Source organism: Tenebrio molitor, chromosome 6, assembly GCF_963966145.1.
Source record: "Tenebrio molitor chromosome 6, icTenMoli1.1, whole genome shotgun sequence".
NCBI lineage: Eukaryota > Metazoa > Arthropoda > Insecta > Coleoptera > Tenebrionidae > Tenebrio > Tenebrio molitor.
Window position 1 is genome coordinate 12,313,215 of NC_091051.1, and position 15,340 is coordinate 12,328,554.

Consider the following 15,340-nt stretch of genomic DNA (forward strand, 5'->3'; position numbering starts at 1 on the left):
TGTAATGTCAACTTTAAAAAAGCAAAATCTAAATGAGAAAATCTATAAGCGGACGTTTCGTTTTTAATTCAACAACATCCTTATTATTTGCGTTGCCAGTTATTAGGATAACAGGAATGGTTCGTGTTCCGTCTTTTTCTCGGTATAACATTGTCTCTTTCCCTTGCGTTCGTAACTTGAGCACTGCGACATACGCTCACTGACTGCCGATTTTGGGTTGTTGCCAGGAGATGGAAGTAAATATGGAGTTACACGCGGCAAGCTACTGCGTGGAAGCAACGCTCGGGCTGTGGTTCGGGCGTTGCGTTCCAATAAAATCAAGTAGACTCGTCTCAAGGCCACTTTTGCATGTGACGTCGTTTAAATTTAACTCAGAGGGCGCTGCTACACGTTGTTCTAGAATTTCTACGGAAAGTTACCGCATTGGGTGATGTTAACTGCGCATGTTCTGTGTTGGTCTGGATACGACGTTTCAACAGCGGTCTTCATCAGGACTCTTAAAAATGCAAAATTCTCATTTTATGGATTTATTTATTTCAAAATGAGTCAAGAGAGATGACTTTGATTATAAATAATGGAAACATTGTAGAATTTTTGATTTTTCAAAAAGTAAAAATACTTTTTTTTGTTCGACACTGTCAGAATTTGAGAATTTTCTCTTATGTGACGGATTTTGATAAATACCACTTGTTAAAACAAAACGTCAAGCTAATTTTAAAGATTTTAAGCGATTTGGAGCCTTTAAGGGGTTCGTCGAACAAAAAAACATTGTAAGTATTTAACTCGTTCGTGCCAAAAAATCCCAATTTACACTAGAACTCGTCAAATAAACTACTATTCTCAGCAATTTATTTTTTCTCGACGTGCTTACAACACAAGTGTGAACAACAATCAAGGGCGGATTATAGATTCTTAGCGCCCTAAGCTAGTTAATCAAAGGGCTTCTTTTAACTGTCGTAAAGAAAAGAAGTTATAAAGGCAAAATAAAAAATATATTTCATAACGACACATCTTTGAGTTAACACTGACAATGAGAAAAGATTATACAGAATCGGGCGTACGCGAGAAATCCCGACTTCTAATTAAATAAAATTGTCGAAATTTAATATACCTAACTATAATAAGTGTTATTGATAAGGTATACTTGAGGATTAAAAAAAAATTGTTAATAAATAAGGCCGTAATAGTTTTGTTAGTTTTCTGATGTTAACTGTTAATTTACCTATAAAGTTTTTGCACTAAATGAATCTGTATCTGCTAGTGCATCAAACCCTGGTGGCACAATTACAAATTTTGACTTGGTTAGCTAAATAATTCGCTTTTTTATTTAAACGCAAACCAGACGCGTAATTTATGACCCAAATGGTATAATAATTTGCCAACACTACTCCGACCATTTTCAGCATCTTTGCCATAAAACTGACAATTCCCATTGTCACTTAAATTTACAACAGCACAAGAAGCAGGTCATACATAAAAATTATTTTCAAAGTTAAAATGTAAAATTGCGTTTAATTCAAAATCTAAATGGTGTTTTTTTTCCGCTGATTCCGTAAATAATTATAGGAAGTAAATCTGATCTGGGTACCTACGTTAGTAGATATAAAAATCAGAATTTGACTGTTTGATAAAATTTACTTTTTTGGCTTTGTTTGTAAGTTAAAAATTATCAAAAAATTATTAAATGTACCTTTTCCGATGACCACTATGAAAAATGCGTAAATTCGCACAAATAACTATTATTGAAAGTTGGCTATTGCATGCAAATAGCGAACCCGTGTGCAATGAAACTGGTTAGCCAATCAGATACCTTCTAGCCTGTGGGCAATGAAATCATTGCACACAGTTGTAGTAACCATGGCCACCAATGTATGTTTTGTCCGCAGCTCTGTCGAATAATATTTGAAGTTTGAAGGAATACCGAATATTAGCGTTTTTTTTTTGTGGTCGTCGGAAAAATATCGTGTATACCACGTGTTGAAAATTCGATTTCACACTCGTTTGCTTAAGCCACGCGCCTACGGCTTGTGGCTCAATTCTGCAAACTCGTGTGAAATCTTTCATTTTCAACTCTTGATATACAATATACTATTCCAATACTCAGGTAAGTGTGAAAAATTTCGACAATTTTATTTAATTAGAAATCGCGATTTCTCGCGTGTGTGTATACGACGCCCGATCCTGTATAACGGAAAAAAATTAGCAAATTACCTAATTATGTTGCAGAATTCGTGCTGCAGACCAGACCAGACATGTTGTCATTGGCCTCTGATGCAATTTTTGAGATTTCACGATAATACATAATCCTTGTAGGGTCTGTAAAATCGCAAACTCCCTTACGTTCCATATTTGTAATAAATTTTATTCAATTGCAGTAGATACCATTATCAAAAAAAATGTACCAAATAATACAAGCTAATGGAGACGGCTACCAATAAAATAAACACTAAAAATATTATAAGTGGTGAAACAGACATGAGACGTAATACTCGTACAACAAAACCTAAAAACATAATATTTTTTTTATAATTGTTTAATTCATTTTTAATTTTTTAGGTTGATGGTCGTTGGCTTCCTTAGGCGTCCCCCCATTTTGCCTTAGTGCCCCTAGGTTGTGGCCTTATATCCACTGTTGATGACAACGCAAGAATCAAAACTTGCCAAAAAAAAAACTTGCCCATCTAGAACCAAAAGGTTTTTCTTTTAATAAATATCTAGTTTCATATACAATTTTTGGTATAAAAGAATGGCAATTCTGACGGTTTTGATCCTGTCATGAGTAATTGTTGTTAAAAATATAAGTAAATGTTTCTATGAAATTCAATTTTACGAGTGTACTTATATCTGAATATTTTTTGTATATTCTCTAACTTTTCACTAATAATAAGTAGTACTTAGCTACACACTGTTGGAAATTTTATTTAAAATTCCTACTAAAAACAAATAGATACAAAATCAAAGAACTTCCTTTTCGAGAGGATTTCCCTTGCCATTTAACGTGGAAACGCTGGAAGCATTCGGGGCACTTTTCCAGATTATTGCGCAATATTATCGGAAATTTTTGTATTATAAAACAAAAATGTTATGTAATTATGTTTTTGTAATACCTAGTTGTTAAAGGTGGCTTTCCGGATTGTTTGTCACCATGTAAACAACCTCATAACGGCCGGAGTCCGTTAAGGGTGTCCGTTATGAGCGGGAGCGATTTTGCAGGGAATAACGATGATCTCACTTGCTCTGCGGCCATCCGGGCATCGGGAATATCTTGATCGCGGTTTTTTTTATTGATTTCAGTCGTTTATTTTCAACGGAAAGTTAAGCGTTGAACAAATCTGACAAACAACATTGAAACAATTTTTTTTCACAAACAACGGTTGACATGACGACGTCCTCCGCACACTTATAATCATTCGGTTTTTTCGATGGCGTCGAAAAAAATGTATTTCAAAAAGATAGTTGTGAACGAATCGTAGAGATATTACAAAAACTATTGTACAATACACGTCCGTTAGGGCCTTCACAGCCTCGCCAGTATTATTCGACTCGCTCTGCGAGCTCGTCTCACAAAATCTCTGGCTCGGCAGTAAAGGCTATCCTAACGGACTTCTACTGTAAAATACTATATTAATATAAATTTATATTACTTACATAATAGTAATAGATACATGTTAACTACTCTAACAACAGCAGATTGTTTGTTGGTTGTATTATGAGTAGTACCGTGTTCTTTAAATCTAATTCTTTTTTTATGATTTATTTATTTGTATTCAAGCTATATTACATAACATTTTTGATTTACAATGCAAAAATTTCCGATAATAATGCGGAATCTGGAAAAGTGCCCCGAATGCTTGCAGCGTTATTTATTTTAAATGAACATGGACGACTAATTCAACATTGTAGTACCTAAATCTTTCAATTTTACTATCCCACCTCCACCCGGCGGCACGGCAATTTTGCCGGAGTACATGCACTATTACGGATAATACTATCAAGTAATAGTGCAGTGCTTATCAACATAATTACCGGCGTCTCGCCTCCACATTTTGACTTTTTTGTGTTTTATGTTCTGTGTCAATGTTAAGGAATTTCGCCACGATGTGACATGAGTATAATAATATACCTTTTTGAATTTCAACCACCAATGTGTTCTCTAAGTCCAAAATTTTTAAATTTTTAAAAAGAGATTGCGGTACTATTCCTGTTGCTGAAATTTATTATTACAAACATATTTAGTTATGGACCCACGTTGTATCTATTTTAAGGCGGAGTACCTAACTAAATTAGTATTAACGTGAAGTTCCATTTTATTTAGTAATGACGGATTACACCAATAAAAAGGCCTTGAATTGTAAACTTATAAAGTAGGTAGCAAAAAACATCAAATTTAAAAGCAAAATGTTTTTGTCTGGATATGCACCTGCTATTTCTAAAAAAATATTTACTTCAGATCAAAAGCGAAATTTTAAAGGGGAAAATAAAAAATAAGAAACATATTGTAATTATTATAACTGTGAAATAAATAAATAAATAAATTTCGTAATAGAAAAGAGTTCAGATACATACAGGATATTACGGAAGTCCACGTAAAAAATTTAATCACCAATAGAACTCTTTAAAATAAACATTTTTTACATATTGATCTTTTTTGATCGAATTTTTTTTACATTTTTCTAACCCTTAATTTGACACTTCGCTCATGGAATAATCATCAATTGAAACGAAAGAGTGAGTGAAAATGTTTTTGTGTGGTAAAAACTTTAGAGTTTTTTGAAGAAAGAACGATCGCAGTTTTTACTGTTTTTCATTCGAGTAATTTAATTTTTTTTCGTCCTTCGTTTTCAATGGATGTGTAAACACATGAGCGGGTGTGCATTTTAGAGTTCAAATTATACTTAATTTTAACTCGGTTTGGAAGAATTTGCGGAAAAAATGATAAATAAAAAATTTTTTATTTTGTCCTATTGGTGGTTAAATTTATTACGTGGGTTTCCATAACACCCAATAAATACAGGTGTACTGAAATGAAACATTTCTGTACTGACTTATAACTTATAAACATTTTGCAAAATTCGCAAGTTTTCCAAGATTTTTTTGACCCCCAATTTTTACCAAACGAGTCGTTTTGTGTGATTAACGAGTCTCTATTTTTTGTACCCATGAGAATTTTAATTTTAATTATTTACTATTTTTTATAAAAATGTAATTTTTTTGACATGGTTCCGTTTCTATTACAACAAAAAATTTGCGCCCTTACCCATGGGCGAGTATACATTTTGATGACGAATTTATTCCAAATTTTAAATTAATTTATAACGCTTTTTCGTAAAAAATTCAAATAGAAAAAACGTTTAATTTAACAAGCTCCGACACGTGTTAAAATGATCAGACGCATTTTAGATCCTGTATATTGTCATTATTTTTGGCACTTGTGGGCCTTTAAAACTCTTGTTTCACTCGCGTTTTAAACTGACCTACTCATGCCAAAAAAAGCCCAATTTACACGAGTTGAATACAACGTTTTTTTGTTCGACGAGCCCCTTTTAAAGGCTCCAAATCGCTTAAAATCTGTAAAATTAACTTGACGTTTCGTTTTGACAAGTTGTGACATTTATCAAAATCGGTTCACACAGGAGCAAATTCTCAAATTCTGAGAGAACAAAAAATAATATTTATAAAAATTTAATATTATTTAAATTAAAAAAAAATGCGACATAAGTAAATAAATGCTTTAATTTTTTGGTTTTGATTCTTTTTCTGTACTAAAAGCACAAAATACAATTTTAGGAAGTACGGTTGGTTTCAAAAAAAACGGGAACTGTCAGAAAAAGTTCTGTCAGATTTTATTAAATTTTTATAGTTTGAAACGGCCTTTTAGAATTTAGGTTAAAAAACTGCACTTATGTGTCAGAAATACTACTGTCAAACAGACACAAATTGACATTAATTGACAAATTAAATTTTCAGTTCAGATTAGATCAAATTTCATTTCCTGTTTTTTTTTTGAAGCCAACTGTAAGAAAGATTATGACGCAGTCCGCCCCTGAAATAATTAGAAATGAAAATATAATCAATTTTATATTTGAGGAAATAATTGTTTTGGATTGACTAACTTGACGGAAATTTTTTAGGATGGATGTTTACCTGTTTATAAGAGACGAAAATAGCAAAATTTAAATTATTACCTACCTTACTTACCATTCGACTAATCAATAGTTGCTAAGCAACTCTTCAACAATCTTCAACAGAGCCTGCTACAAAGTGATGTGTCTAATTTGTTCATCGACCAATGGATGATATCAAGGATAAAAGCATCCACCACACTGCCATAAAGATATGTGAAGATTTTAAGTCGTCGCCATCCTATCAGGCTCTCTTCCGAGACTTACAGGTTGACAACTTTTGTTTCTTACAGTACTGTTTGATCCGTTTGATTTACACCATGTCAAGACCGTCATGTCAATAAATGGCGTAGAAAAGTTGTGTCAAATTCAAGTTTTTTGTTAAATCATGTTTCAGAAATTGGTTTCCACTCCCAGTGTAAAGTATGACGACTTCAAAGATAGTTTACTAAAAGCCATGAAAGATAATGGTCTAGATGCCGGTCTGAGAAACAACGTGTATCACTGGATGAAAACGAAAAAAAAAGAGATTGCCTGTCCACACGATACGTTTTTCAGAAAATCACAGATTCACTGGGACAAAAGGATACATAAATCGCTCAATTCGATGTGTACAGAACTCGGAATAAATCTAGCAAAAGTCAGAACTGTTTCGGAAAAAGAAGAACTTGCCAATAAGTGGGGTGAGCTCAGCAATTACGAGGTATTATACCCAAAACAACTCAAAACACAAACTAAACTACCTTGAACCGAAGGTTGACATTCACAAGTACCGCCCAGTATATGCGCCCAAAGATTTTTTAGAAGTTCTTTTGAATCTCAAAGGACCGACTACAAGAAATAAAGGGTATCTATGCCACAAGAAAGTGTTGAATCTAATTATGTTATTTGTTCTAGTTCTCCAAAATGGGAATTTGCGCAAATGCCTTTAAAAGTGAAGAATTTAGCAGACTTGGTAAGTTTTGACAACACGTAGAGACTCTCAAGTGAAGAAGAATTTTTATAGAGATGCCTCTATTTAGAACTTTCCAGAGGCGAACAAATTCTGGGAATAAACTCATCAATGTTGTCTTCTACGCATTACAGCGCTTTGGAGGCGGAACGTATGATTCTCGGTGAAAAAGTGTTAACAAAAAATTACGCACCCATAGCTCAAGAATTTCTGAAAAAAGGATGTCCCCAGTGTTTAAGGGCAAAAATTTGGACGCTAATTCTGGGGGCCGAGGTCAAACCATACGTAAGTGCATCACAGAAAGCCCTTCCCACTTACGAGAAATGACTTTTGCAGCACTATTCGTATTTTGAGTCTCTAAAAGAAAGTGTTCTTCAGTACGACTTGATGATCGATAAGTTGATAATCAAAGATATCAATCTGACTGCATCTAACGACGACCAATATTTCGTATTTGAAGATGTATTGTACCAAGTGTTGTTGTGTTTTTCTCGAGACGGTGATGTTTTGAAAGATCTCTCCACTCAACCGGGCTTTATGCAAGTGGTAATCAAAGGCAAGCAAAGCAATACCGAAAACACTATTATTTTCCCACCAAGCGGGGTCATACCCTTTCACGGGTTCACAATGTATGGTATGCTTTCACACTTCCACCGTTTCTGATATGTTAACTCATCATCAATTTTAAGCTGCTCCTTTCTGCTATTTGTACGACGATCCCGTGCAACTTTACTTCGTTTTCCGTACATTCTACGTGCGTTATTTCCACCGTTTGCACCGCGTCTGCGGAAATCCTCAAGGAGTCGTTTCGTTGTGTCTTCAGTACGAAAAGATGTTACAGTGTTTCGAGCCCAGCTTGTGGCACCACTTCAGAAAATGTCAAATTCATCCGTAAGTTGCGTTTCGAGTTTTGAATGTTTTAATGGAATCGTTGCAGGGTTAGAGTGGTTATCAAATGGATTATGCGAGCGTTCAGTGGCCATTTGCCACCGGAACAGTTGTTGAACTTGTGGGATTTAATTCTTGCATACGATTCGTTAGAAATTATACCGTTGTTAGCCCTCGTAATTCTAGTGTTTCGGAAAGATAATTTGTTGAAGGTGAATACGTTACAAAATATTGAAGCCGTTTTAGCGGATTTGTCTTCGATTTCTGTTATACCGTTATTGCAAATGTCACTTTTGAAAGATTAAATTGTTGGGAAGCTAGTAAACACTGCCATTTTGTAATTTCGCATCAGTTTTATTAAAGTTATTGCAATATTAAATCGGACTGTTTAATTTATTTTATGCAACGAGGTTCTGTGTAAATTGGGCTTTTCTAATTGCCCGAGAGGCCAGATTGAAATACGAGCATAGCGAGGATTTTAAGGCCTCGAGGGCAATTAGAAAAGCCCAATTTGCACAGAAACAAGTTGCGTACAAACTTTTATCGTTTGAAACGACGTCCCCAAAGCTTCCAAATCTATTAAAAATGATTTCGCATTTGCTTTTGACAGTTTTGACAAATTTTCCAAGAAATGTCACTTTGAATGTGTTGTCTAGGGCAACGGTTGGTTATCTGCTATTTTTTGCTTTAGAGCAGTTAGGAGTCAGTTTCCAAAGGAGAAAAATGAGAATTTATGACAGTTGAAAGCAATAATAGTTATTTATCCAACATTCAATAGTAATATCGTGTTTTACTAGTTAGTTTTAATTGAGTAAACTGGGCTATAACTAGTCTGTTGTTTTAACCCACGTTGCCATTTGCACCGTGGGTTATAACATACATAACCCACGTTGCCATTAGCACCGTGGGTTATTAACGTTCATAACCCATCGGGAGCAGAATTTCATCAATAATGTCATTATCTAAAAATTTTGGAATATTGGATAAAACGTTGTATGGCATACGTGGGTTATTAAGTACTACCCACTCGAGGTAATAACCTACTCGGGCAAGCCCTCGTAGGTTACAAATACCTCTCGTGGGTAATATCTTAAATAACCCACTTATACCATAAATAACTATTAAGATATAAGTGTAAAAAGTTATCCTTTATTGCACGAACGGGTTTAAAATACGACCGAGATACGAGGGAGTATTTTAGAAAGATGTAAGTGCAACAACGGAACTTTTTACACGTATGTCTTACAACATTTTATCTACGATCGTGAGATCATCACACCGGTTTCAACATAAATTTGTATAAAATAATTCGTTGGTTCAATATTTCATGAATAACCAAAGTCGTTTGAGAACCACGTCGTTTAGCAACCTAAACAATGTTTCCAACAAATTCGATTGTTGTATTCTGATAGTTCTGTGCCATAAAAGCGAGAAATCGTGCTCTAAAACTTTTAGAGAACGATTCCGTCAGTTTCTCTAAACGTCAACTTTGACAACGATTTTTAGTGCAAAAAGTGCCTACTTTTTACGCGATCGTAGATAAATAACTAAAGTTCATTCACGTTGGATTTTCCCTGTCAAATTGTTGTCATGTTGCAAACCTGCACCTCTTTTCCTAGTAATTTCCACATTATCGTGTTAGAGCGATTTGACATCTTTAATTTTGAATCTTAGTTTGACATGTGAATAAAGTCACAGATTTTTTTCATAAAATTCTATTCCTATCCTATGCCTGGTTAATTTTACCATGACGGAAAGAAAAAAGAAGGTTTTAAAACAGCTAATTTGAAAATTGCGTTAATTAAATGTGGCCAAGAACTGAAAAACACCTATCTCGACCTAACCTCTACAGTCTACGCATGACATGGTTACTTTATTAGCCCGTATTGGCGACATTCGACATACACAACTAAAATATTATTGAAGTAAATATCACACTGCCAAAAAATTAAATAATTTGACCTTGATGAGGAAAATCCAACGTGAATGAACTTTATTATAAAACTATAATAAACTGAAGTGGTTTTAAGCATAACTAAACAAGAAAAAAAACTACACTTCGGGGGATTTCATAGTCACTTTAATTAACTCTGATGGCTGGTGTTATATGTAGTGTCCGATGGAAACCATGTTTTCCAACCGAAATCGAATTTCGGCCTCTGTTACAGTTTCGGCCGAAACCGAAACTTTTGAATTCAGTTACTTTTTGGACATAAACCTTTGTAATCTTTGTCTGTCTTCAATCCAAAAATAAACAAAAAGATCTTTATGCTTACTATTTTTATTATAAATCAAACTAAAAAATAACTTCTCTGACTTTATTAAAAAATTATAGGTTTTACTTAATAAATCAAATCAACAACGAGCGAGACACGACGAAAAACAGTTTGGTTGGAGCCGAAAGTTCGGCCGATTTTTGGCCGAAACCGAAACTCTTATTTTCAGCCGAAATTAGCCGAAACCGAATTTACGTTATACAACGTAGTGAATCTTATTTTGACATTGTAGTCCAGACCACTATCTCTCTTGAGTTGTTATTGTTAGGTCAAAGAGATAATTCTGTTGCAAGACTACCTGTGTAACGTAAATATACGAAATATGCAAGATTTCAACTATAACTCTCTGAAAAACAAGAGAAGAGGTCGAGATTGTACCTTCTTAAAAAAAAAAAAAAACAATAAACAAAAAATATTTTATTGTAAATTCTCTTTTCTACAAAAAACCTTAATTAGTTTAGGTAACACGGTAACCTTAATAGGCTTCAGTTCGTAGTTTTCATTGTCTATAGAAAACCATCCCTCACTGTCACTCTTATTGGTCACTTTCGGCTGAATTTCAATAGACCGCGCTTCAATAACTTCTTCAACATCGCGCATTCGTCCGTTCTCTGACTTCCACCCTTCTTTGACAAAATCAAAATAGTCGACAGTTTTTGGTCCTATATTCGCCACCAGCTTTGGCGTTTCTTTGTTGGAATTAAGATTAGGTATGGAAAGAGTAAAGTCAACGGTTGATATATCTTTTTGCTGGATTGTGTGACAATCTGGGTTGATCACATTAGAGTAACTGGGCTGCTGATCTTTTGCAAACCTGAACAATTACTTAAGAAAAACGTCTGTGTTCAACGATAAAGCGCTGACTTACCTTTGAAACCATTTCTTTTGATGGGACTGAGATTTGATACAATTTGAACAACCAGTACATGGAGGACTGTAGTTAAGAGACGCTTTACAATCCCACGTCAGATTACTTTTGTATCCATTAAATAGATACGTCGCGTATTTCCTGAATCTCCCGTATACCCAGTAACTATCTTTTTTAGTTTCTGCGTCTCTATACGCCCCCCATTTAATCCCCGCTACTGCGTAAATTGGTTTATTGTCACTTTCCAACACTTCAACTTTTAAAATATCTATAGGTTTGACAACCTCCTCGACCACCGCCATAGTGGCATCAGCTAACGCGCGCACTTTTTCTAGGTGGTCTCCAGTCGGAAAGAGAACTTTGGCTACTGAATTTGTTTTCCCCAAGGGTAAAATGCCTTAAATTCACTATTTTTAACTTAGTTTAAGTGCAACGCGCTTCTTACCCAGTGGTATTAATCCATTGGTGTTCTCATTTGTTCGCCTCAACAATCCTGTAATGACTTCTGATAAAGTGCCGTCACCACCGGCAACGACAATAGCGTCGGTGTTTTCTATGCTGTTAATTAAATTTTTGGCGTGACCTTCAGATTCGGTCTTAACTACGTTTACACAAATGCCGGCCAAATGCAACAACGGAGCGCAATACTTTTCAAACTCATCAGTCGCTTTACGTTTATTTGCACTAGGATTTAAAATTATAGTGACAGTGCGTGGCTCAACGTCCACTTTAATTGGGTGTTCTCCGAATTTTGCCGCCCTCTCGCAATAAACTCTCATCAACTCCTGAGTCCTAAAAATGTTCATTTCAAAGTGACTAGAATAATTGAGGTTATGTTTACTAACTCAAAATATTCCTTTGCATATCCATAACCATACGTTAAGGCTACGGCCGCAAACGTTGATTTTTTCCAATTATTTCTCAAAGTTTTTACTGTTTTAATCACAAATGCCATAACAAATTCACTTCAAACACACCTCAACATAACCTCACCTTACTCTCCATCTCTGTCATCCATCCATCCATCCTCGTCCCCCTCAAATTTAGAAAAATTACTCCCTTGGATTGTTACTAATTTTTCAAATTGTCGCTTAAATTGAGGAATTTACAACTTCCTAAACGTCTTGGGCGTATTTAATAAATCATAATTTTAAAATTGCATCATAGTTTTCTTTAAAATGTGGTCCATAACAGTCGGTTCTTATATCATTGCTTTAAGTTTCATCCTTGCAGGATTCAAAACTGAAGCAAAAACTTATTATTTTCATTTAAATAAAACTAGCAATGAATTCATGGTACGCAATCGTTTAAACTTGAATAATTCGGCTTCTAATTACCCATCTGGAGTATATTTGAGTGAGCTCCGAAATAACATAACGCGCAGAAAATATAACGTAAGTTAATAAAACTCGAGGAATCACTTTTACTTCATTCTTTTTTTATGTTCTAGAGTAACGAAGTGCAGACGCACCCTCTTTTAGATCCGGAATGGGATTATAACTGGAAAAATATTAGCAGACGTAAATTGCCTTCTTATATTTACAAATTTTATGAAGCAGTTGCGGACGATTTGACTGATCCGATTAGAATTTTGTTTAATGCAAATCCTCAAAATTCCACGATTCTTAGATTTAATTTGAGCGACATAAGCACAAACGAGAACATGTCTAATGTAGAACTACATTTTTATTTCAAAGTTACTGACAAAAACTTGTTTCAAAAGTCTCTTATACTGAGATTGTACCAGATGGAAAACAGTTACTTCAACGAAACTTCTTTAATAAACCCGGATGCACAGAAGTTACTCAATGTTATTTACATCTATCAAGCTGATAGTGGTTGGCAGGTAAATAAAACATTAGTTAGACTCCAGCCGTTTAGTGAGGATACATTCGGTGGGGATGCGCAACAACGCTTTTTTGTTCGACCAGTCCATTATTAGGAAATAAGGGTGTTTGGCATTTGCCGGCAAAATATCGGTAGATGTCACCACCTCGCGCGTTATGGGAAACTGTAATAGTATTACAGAAATTACAGAAGGAAAAATTTATTCGAATTGTCAAGATTTAAATGTCTAGCTGTTTCTAGCGAACACAAATTGATTTTGCACTGATTGTGATTGAAGTTCTTAGTGTATTTGTTATTTTGACAATCAATGACTGATTAACGGTTGATATTTATTCGAGTTTCGAACCCTTCCCATGTCTAGCTGTTTCTCGCGAACACAAATTAATATCACAAAATGATTTGCACCGATTATGATTGAAGTTCTTATTGTAGTTACGTTATTTTGGCAATCAATGACGAATTGACGATCGACATTTATTCTAGTTGAGAACCTTTCGTAGGTATTACAGTTTGCATTCATTCGCGATCCAAGTGCCTCTGGTGGCCATTTCACATCGAATGGCACGACTTGTTATTATCGGCGCAGACGACGATTATTTATATCACCCGTTTTTAAATCACTAGCAACGAATACAATACTTAATTGTGCATCAAACTTAATATAAATTGTTTAACTATACATGTTTTTATATAAACCACTTCTATGGGACGCACTGGTTTTTCTACGGCACTGGAATATTTGGACCGCGCAGGTTTCCCCCACCTAATGTATCCACAGTAAACGGCTGGAGTCTACATATGCAACTGTACATTTCCGTAACACTAAATTTTTTGTACAATAGATGTTTTTTATTTCATTTTTTAGGTTTTTAAACTAACTAATACGATACAAAATTCGTTAATCGAACGAAAGGATTTATTTTTATTTATAACGATTGCCAAACCAAACGAAGAACAGTTCAGTTTTTTTAAAGACACGAATGTAGACAATTTTAGGACGTTTCTTATATTAAAATCAGAATCATCTGAAGACGGTTAGTTTCAAGCCCAATATAGCTTAATGTTTACTTAACATTCACTTTCTAGATTTCGCTAAAAGCTCTGAATCCGTAAGTCAGAATCATTTATGTCGGAAAAACGACTTTTACATCGACTTTACAAAATTAAACTGGATGAAATTTATAATAGCTCCTCCAGGGTACCACGCTTTTAATTGTTTTGGGACATGTTATAGAAGTCAAGACTTACCAAATCACAGAAAAGTTACAAATTCTGCACCAGAATTTGCAAGGAAATCCCTATGTTGTATTCCAGTTCAGTATTCACGTTTGACAATAATGTTTTATGACAAAAGCGGTAACATTGTCATTAAACCATATGAAGATATGATTGCATCTGCTTGTGGTTGTCGATGAAATGAATTTGTGCTTTAAAACAAACTTTATTATTGGAAAAAACAATATTTTACAATGATTGATTTTAAAAATACTGTAACAAAAAAAAAACCTAATAAAAGATCATAAAATCAAATGGTATGGTTTATTCAGCAGTCCCATTACTTTGCCCTTTTTTCCTTAAAGTTTTCTGTAGAACGTGGGCATCTGCTGGTTCTATTCTCTTGTAGTAATGTTCTTTGGTTTCAACAATTTCAAAACCGAATTTTTTGTAAAAGTCTATGGCTCCCTCATTGTTTACTTGTACATGTCTAGAAAAAAATTGGTAGTTTTTATGCGTTAAAAAAATTAATTCTTACAGAAATATGCTGTCAAAATTGCCATCTTGTTCAACATAGTATAAGACGTGCTGAACCATCAAAGTTCCTATACCAAGCCTACGATATGGGTACAAACATCCTAAAGTCATTATATACAACCGTCTGGTTTTCTCTGAGGTGTCGATTCGACAACATACAGCACCTACTACTATATCATTGTAGTAGGCTAATTTGGCTAGTTCTCCTGCCTCCAAAACGTCTTTGTAAAATTTGTCGTTATATGAAACGGGAAAAACCACGCTGTTTAGGCGCTTTAACTGTTTGATGTTATGTGGGGTTACGTTTCCTAACTCTATATTAGCCCTACAACGCAACTGTTATTTTTTATAAATGTACTTTGTGCACGTGTTACCGGGTCATTTTAAAAACTTATTTAATAAATTACTGATATAATTTAACCACAAACTTCAAAATTAGATTGCAAAGAGTTATATGTCAAAAAAACTAAGATGGATGGATGGATGTGACTAAAGTGTCGCTACCTGTTTCGTCTGTCTCACTCTTTCTTTACCAGCTCATAAATAAATAATCAGATTTAAAAATTAAATCCGTCCAATAATGTAAAATGAAATTCGATACAATTTGAAACGGGGAATAAGTAGGTCTCGATTA

At 34.5% G+C, this 15,340-nt stretch overlaps 4 protein-coding genes across 4 annotated transcripts; 2 read left to right on the forward strand and 2 right to left on the reverse strand.

Annotated features, from left to right (window-relative positions):
• Positions 1-6,179: 6,179 nt before the first annotated feature.
• On the forward strand, positions 6,180-8,341 carry LOC138133565 (TBC1 domain family member 19). Its single transcript, XM_069051511.1, has 8 exons — positions 6,180-6,391; positions 6,520-6,825; positions 6,878-6,969; positions 7,020-7,077; positions 7,129-7,359; positions 7,411-7,708; positions 7,764-7,965; positions 8,012-8,341. Exons 1-8 carry the CDS (start codon positions 6,290-6,292, stop codon positions 8,265-8,267), a joined length of 1,545 nt encoding a protein of 514 aa, XP_068907612.1. The 5' UTR covers positions 6,180-6,289; the 3' UTR covers positions 8,268-8,341.
• Positions 8,342-10,640: 2,299 nt separating this feature from the next.
• Positions 10,641-12,094, reverse strand: Mulk (acylglycerol kinase-like protein Mulk). Its single transcript, XM_069050802.1, has 4 exons — positions 11,952-12,094; positions 11,552-11,898; positions 11,107-11,503; positions 10,641-11,052 (listed from the first exon to the last, which is right to left on the reverse strand). Exons 1-4 carry the CDS (start codon positions 12,059-12,061, stop codon positions 10,656-10,658), a joined length of 1,251 nt encoding a protein of 416 aa, XP_068906903.1. The 5' UTR covers positions 12,062-12,094; the 3' UTR covers positions 10,641-10,655.
• Positions 12,095-12,133: 39 nt separating this feature from the next.
• Positions 12,134-14,484, forward strand: LOC138133020 (bone morphogenetic protein 7-like). Its single transcript, XM_069050803.1, has 4 exons — positions 12,134-12,500; positions 12,557-12,952; positions 13,820-13,988; positions 14,041-14,484. The coding sequence occupies exons 1-4, from the start codon at positions 12,285-12,287 to the stop codon at positions 14,367-14,369; spliced, it is 1,110 nt and encodes a 369-aa protein (XP_068906904.1). The 5' UTR covers positions 12,134-12,284; the 3' UTR covers positions 14,370-14,484.
• Positions 14,376-15,231, reverse strand: san (Probable N-acetyltransferase san). The gene is made up of 3 exons (XM_069050816.1): positions 15,081-15,231; positions 14,708-15,031; positions 14,376-14,659 (listed from the first exon to the last, which is right to left on the reverse strand). The coding sequence occupies exons 1-3, from the start codon at positions 15,086-15,088 to the stop codon at positions 14,494-14,496; spliced, it is 498 nt and encodes a 165-aa protein (XP_068906917.1). The 5' UTR covers positions 15,089-15,231; the 3' UTR covers positions 14,376-14,493.
• Between the last annotated feature and the right edge of the window lie 109 nt (positions 15,232-15,340).

Bases quoted from the DNA above. Each gene is read 5' to 3' on its own strand.
- LOC138133565 (XM_069051511.1), top strand. From the start codon at position 6,290: ATGGATGATATCAAGGATAAAAGCATCCACCACACTGCCATAAAGATA. The intron at 6,970-7,019 runs GTATCTATGCCA...TATTTGTTCTAG, and splicing joins CCGACTACAAGAAATAAAGG to TTCTCCAAAATGGGAATTTG. The intron at 7,360-7,410 runs GTAAGTGCATCA...TGACTTTTGCAG, and splicing joins GGGCCGAGGTCAAACCATAC to CACTATTCGTATTTTGAGTC.
- Mulk (XM_069050802.1), bottom strand. From the start codon at position 12,061: ATGGCATTTGTGATTAAAACAGTAAAAACTTTGAGAAATAATTGGAAA. The intron at 11,899-11,951 runs GTTAGTAAACAT...GAACATTTTTAG, and splicing joins TATGCAAAGGAATATTTTGA to GACTCAGGAGTTGATGAGAG. The intron at 11,053-11,106 runs GTAAGTCAGCGC...GTAATTGTTCAG, and splicing joins CAAAAGAAATGGTTTCAAAG to GTTTGCAAAAGATCAGCAGC.
- LOC138133020 (XM_069050803.1), top strand. From the start codon at position 12,285: ATGTGGTCCATAACAGTCGGTTCTTATATCATTGCTTTAAGTTTCATC. The intron at 12,501-12,556 runs GTAAGTTAATAA...TTTATGTTCTAG, and splicing joins TAACGCGCAGAAAATATAAC to AGTAACGAAGTGCAGACGCA. The intron at 13,989-14,040 runs GTTAGTTTCAAG...TTCACTTTCTAG, and splicing joins ATCAGAATCATCTGAAGACG to ATTTCGCTAAAAGCTCTGAA.
- san (XM_069050816.1), bottom strand. The intron at 14,660-14,707 runs GTAAGAATTAAT...ATTTTTTTCTAG, and splicing joins AATTTTGACAGCATATTTCT to ACATGTACAAGTAAACAATG.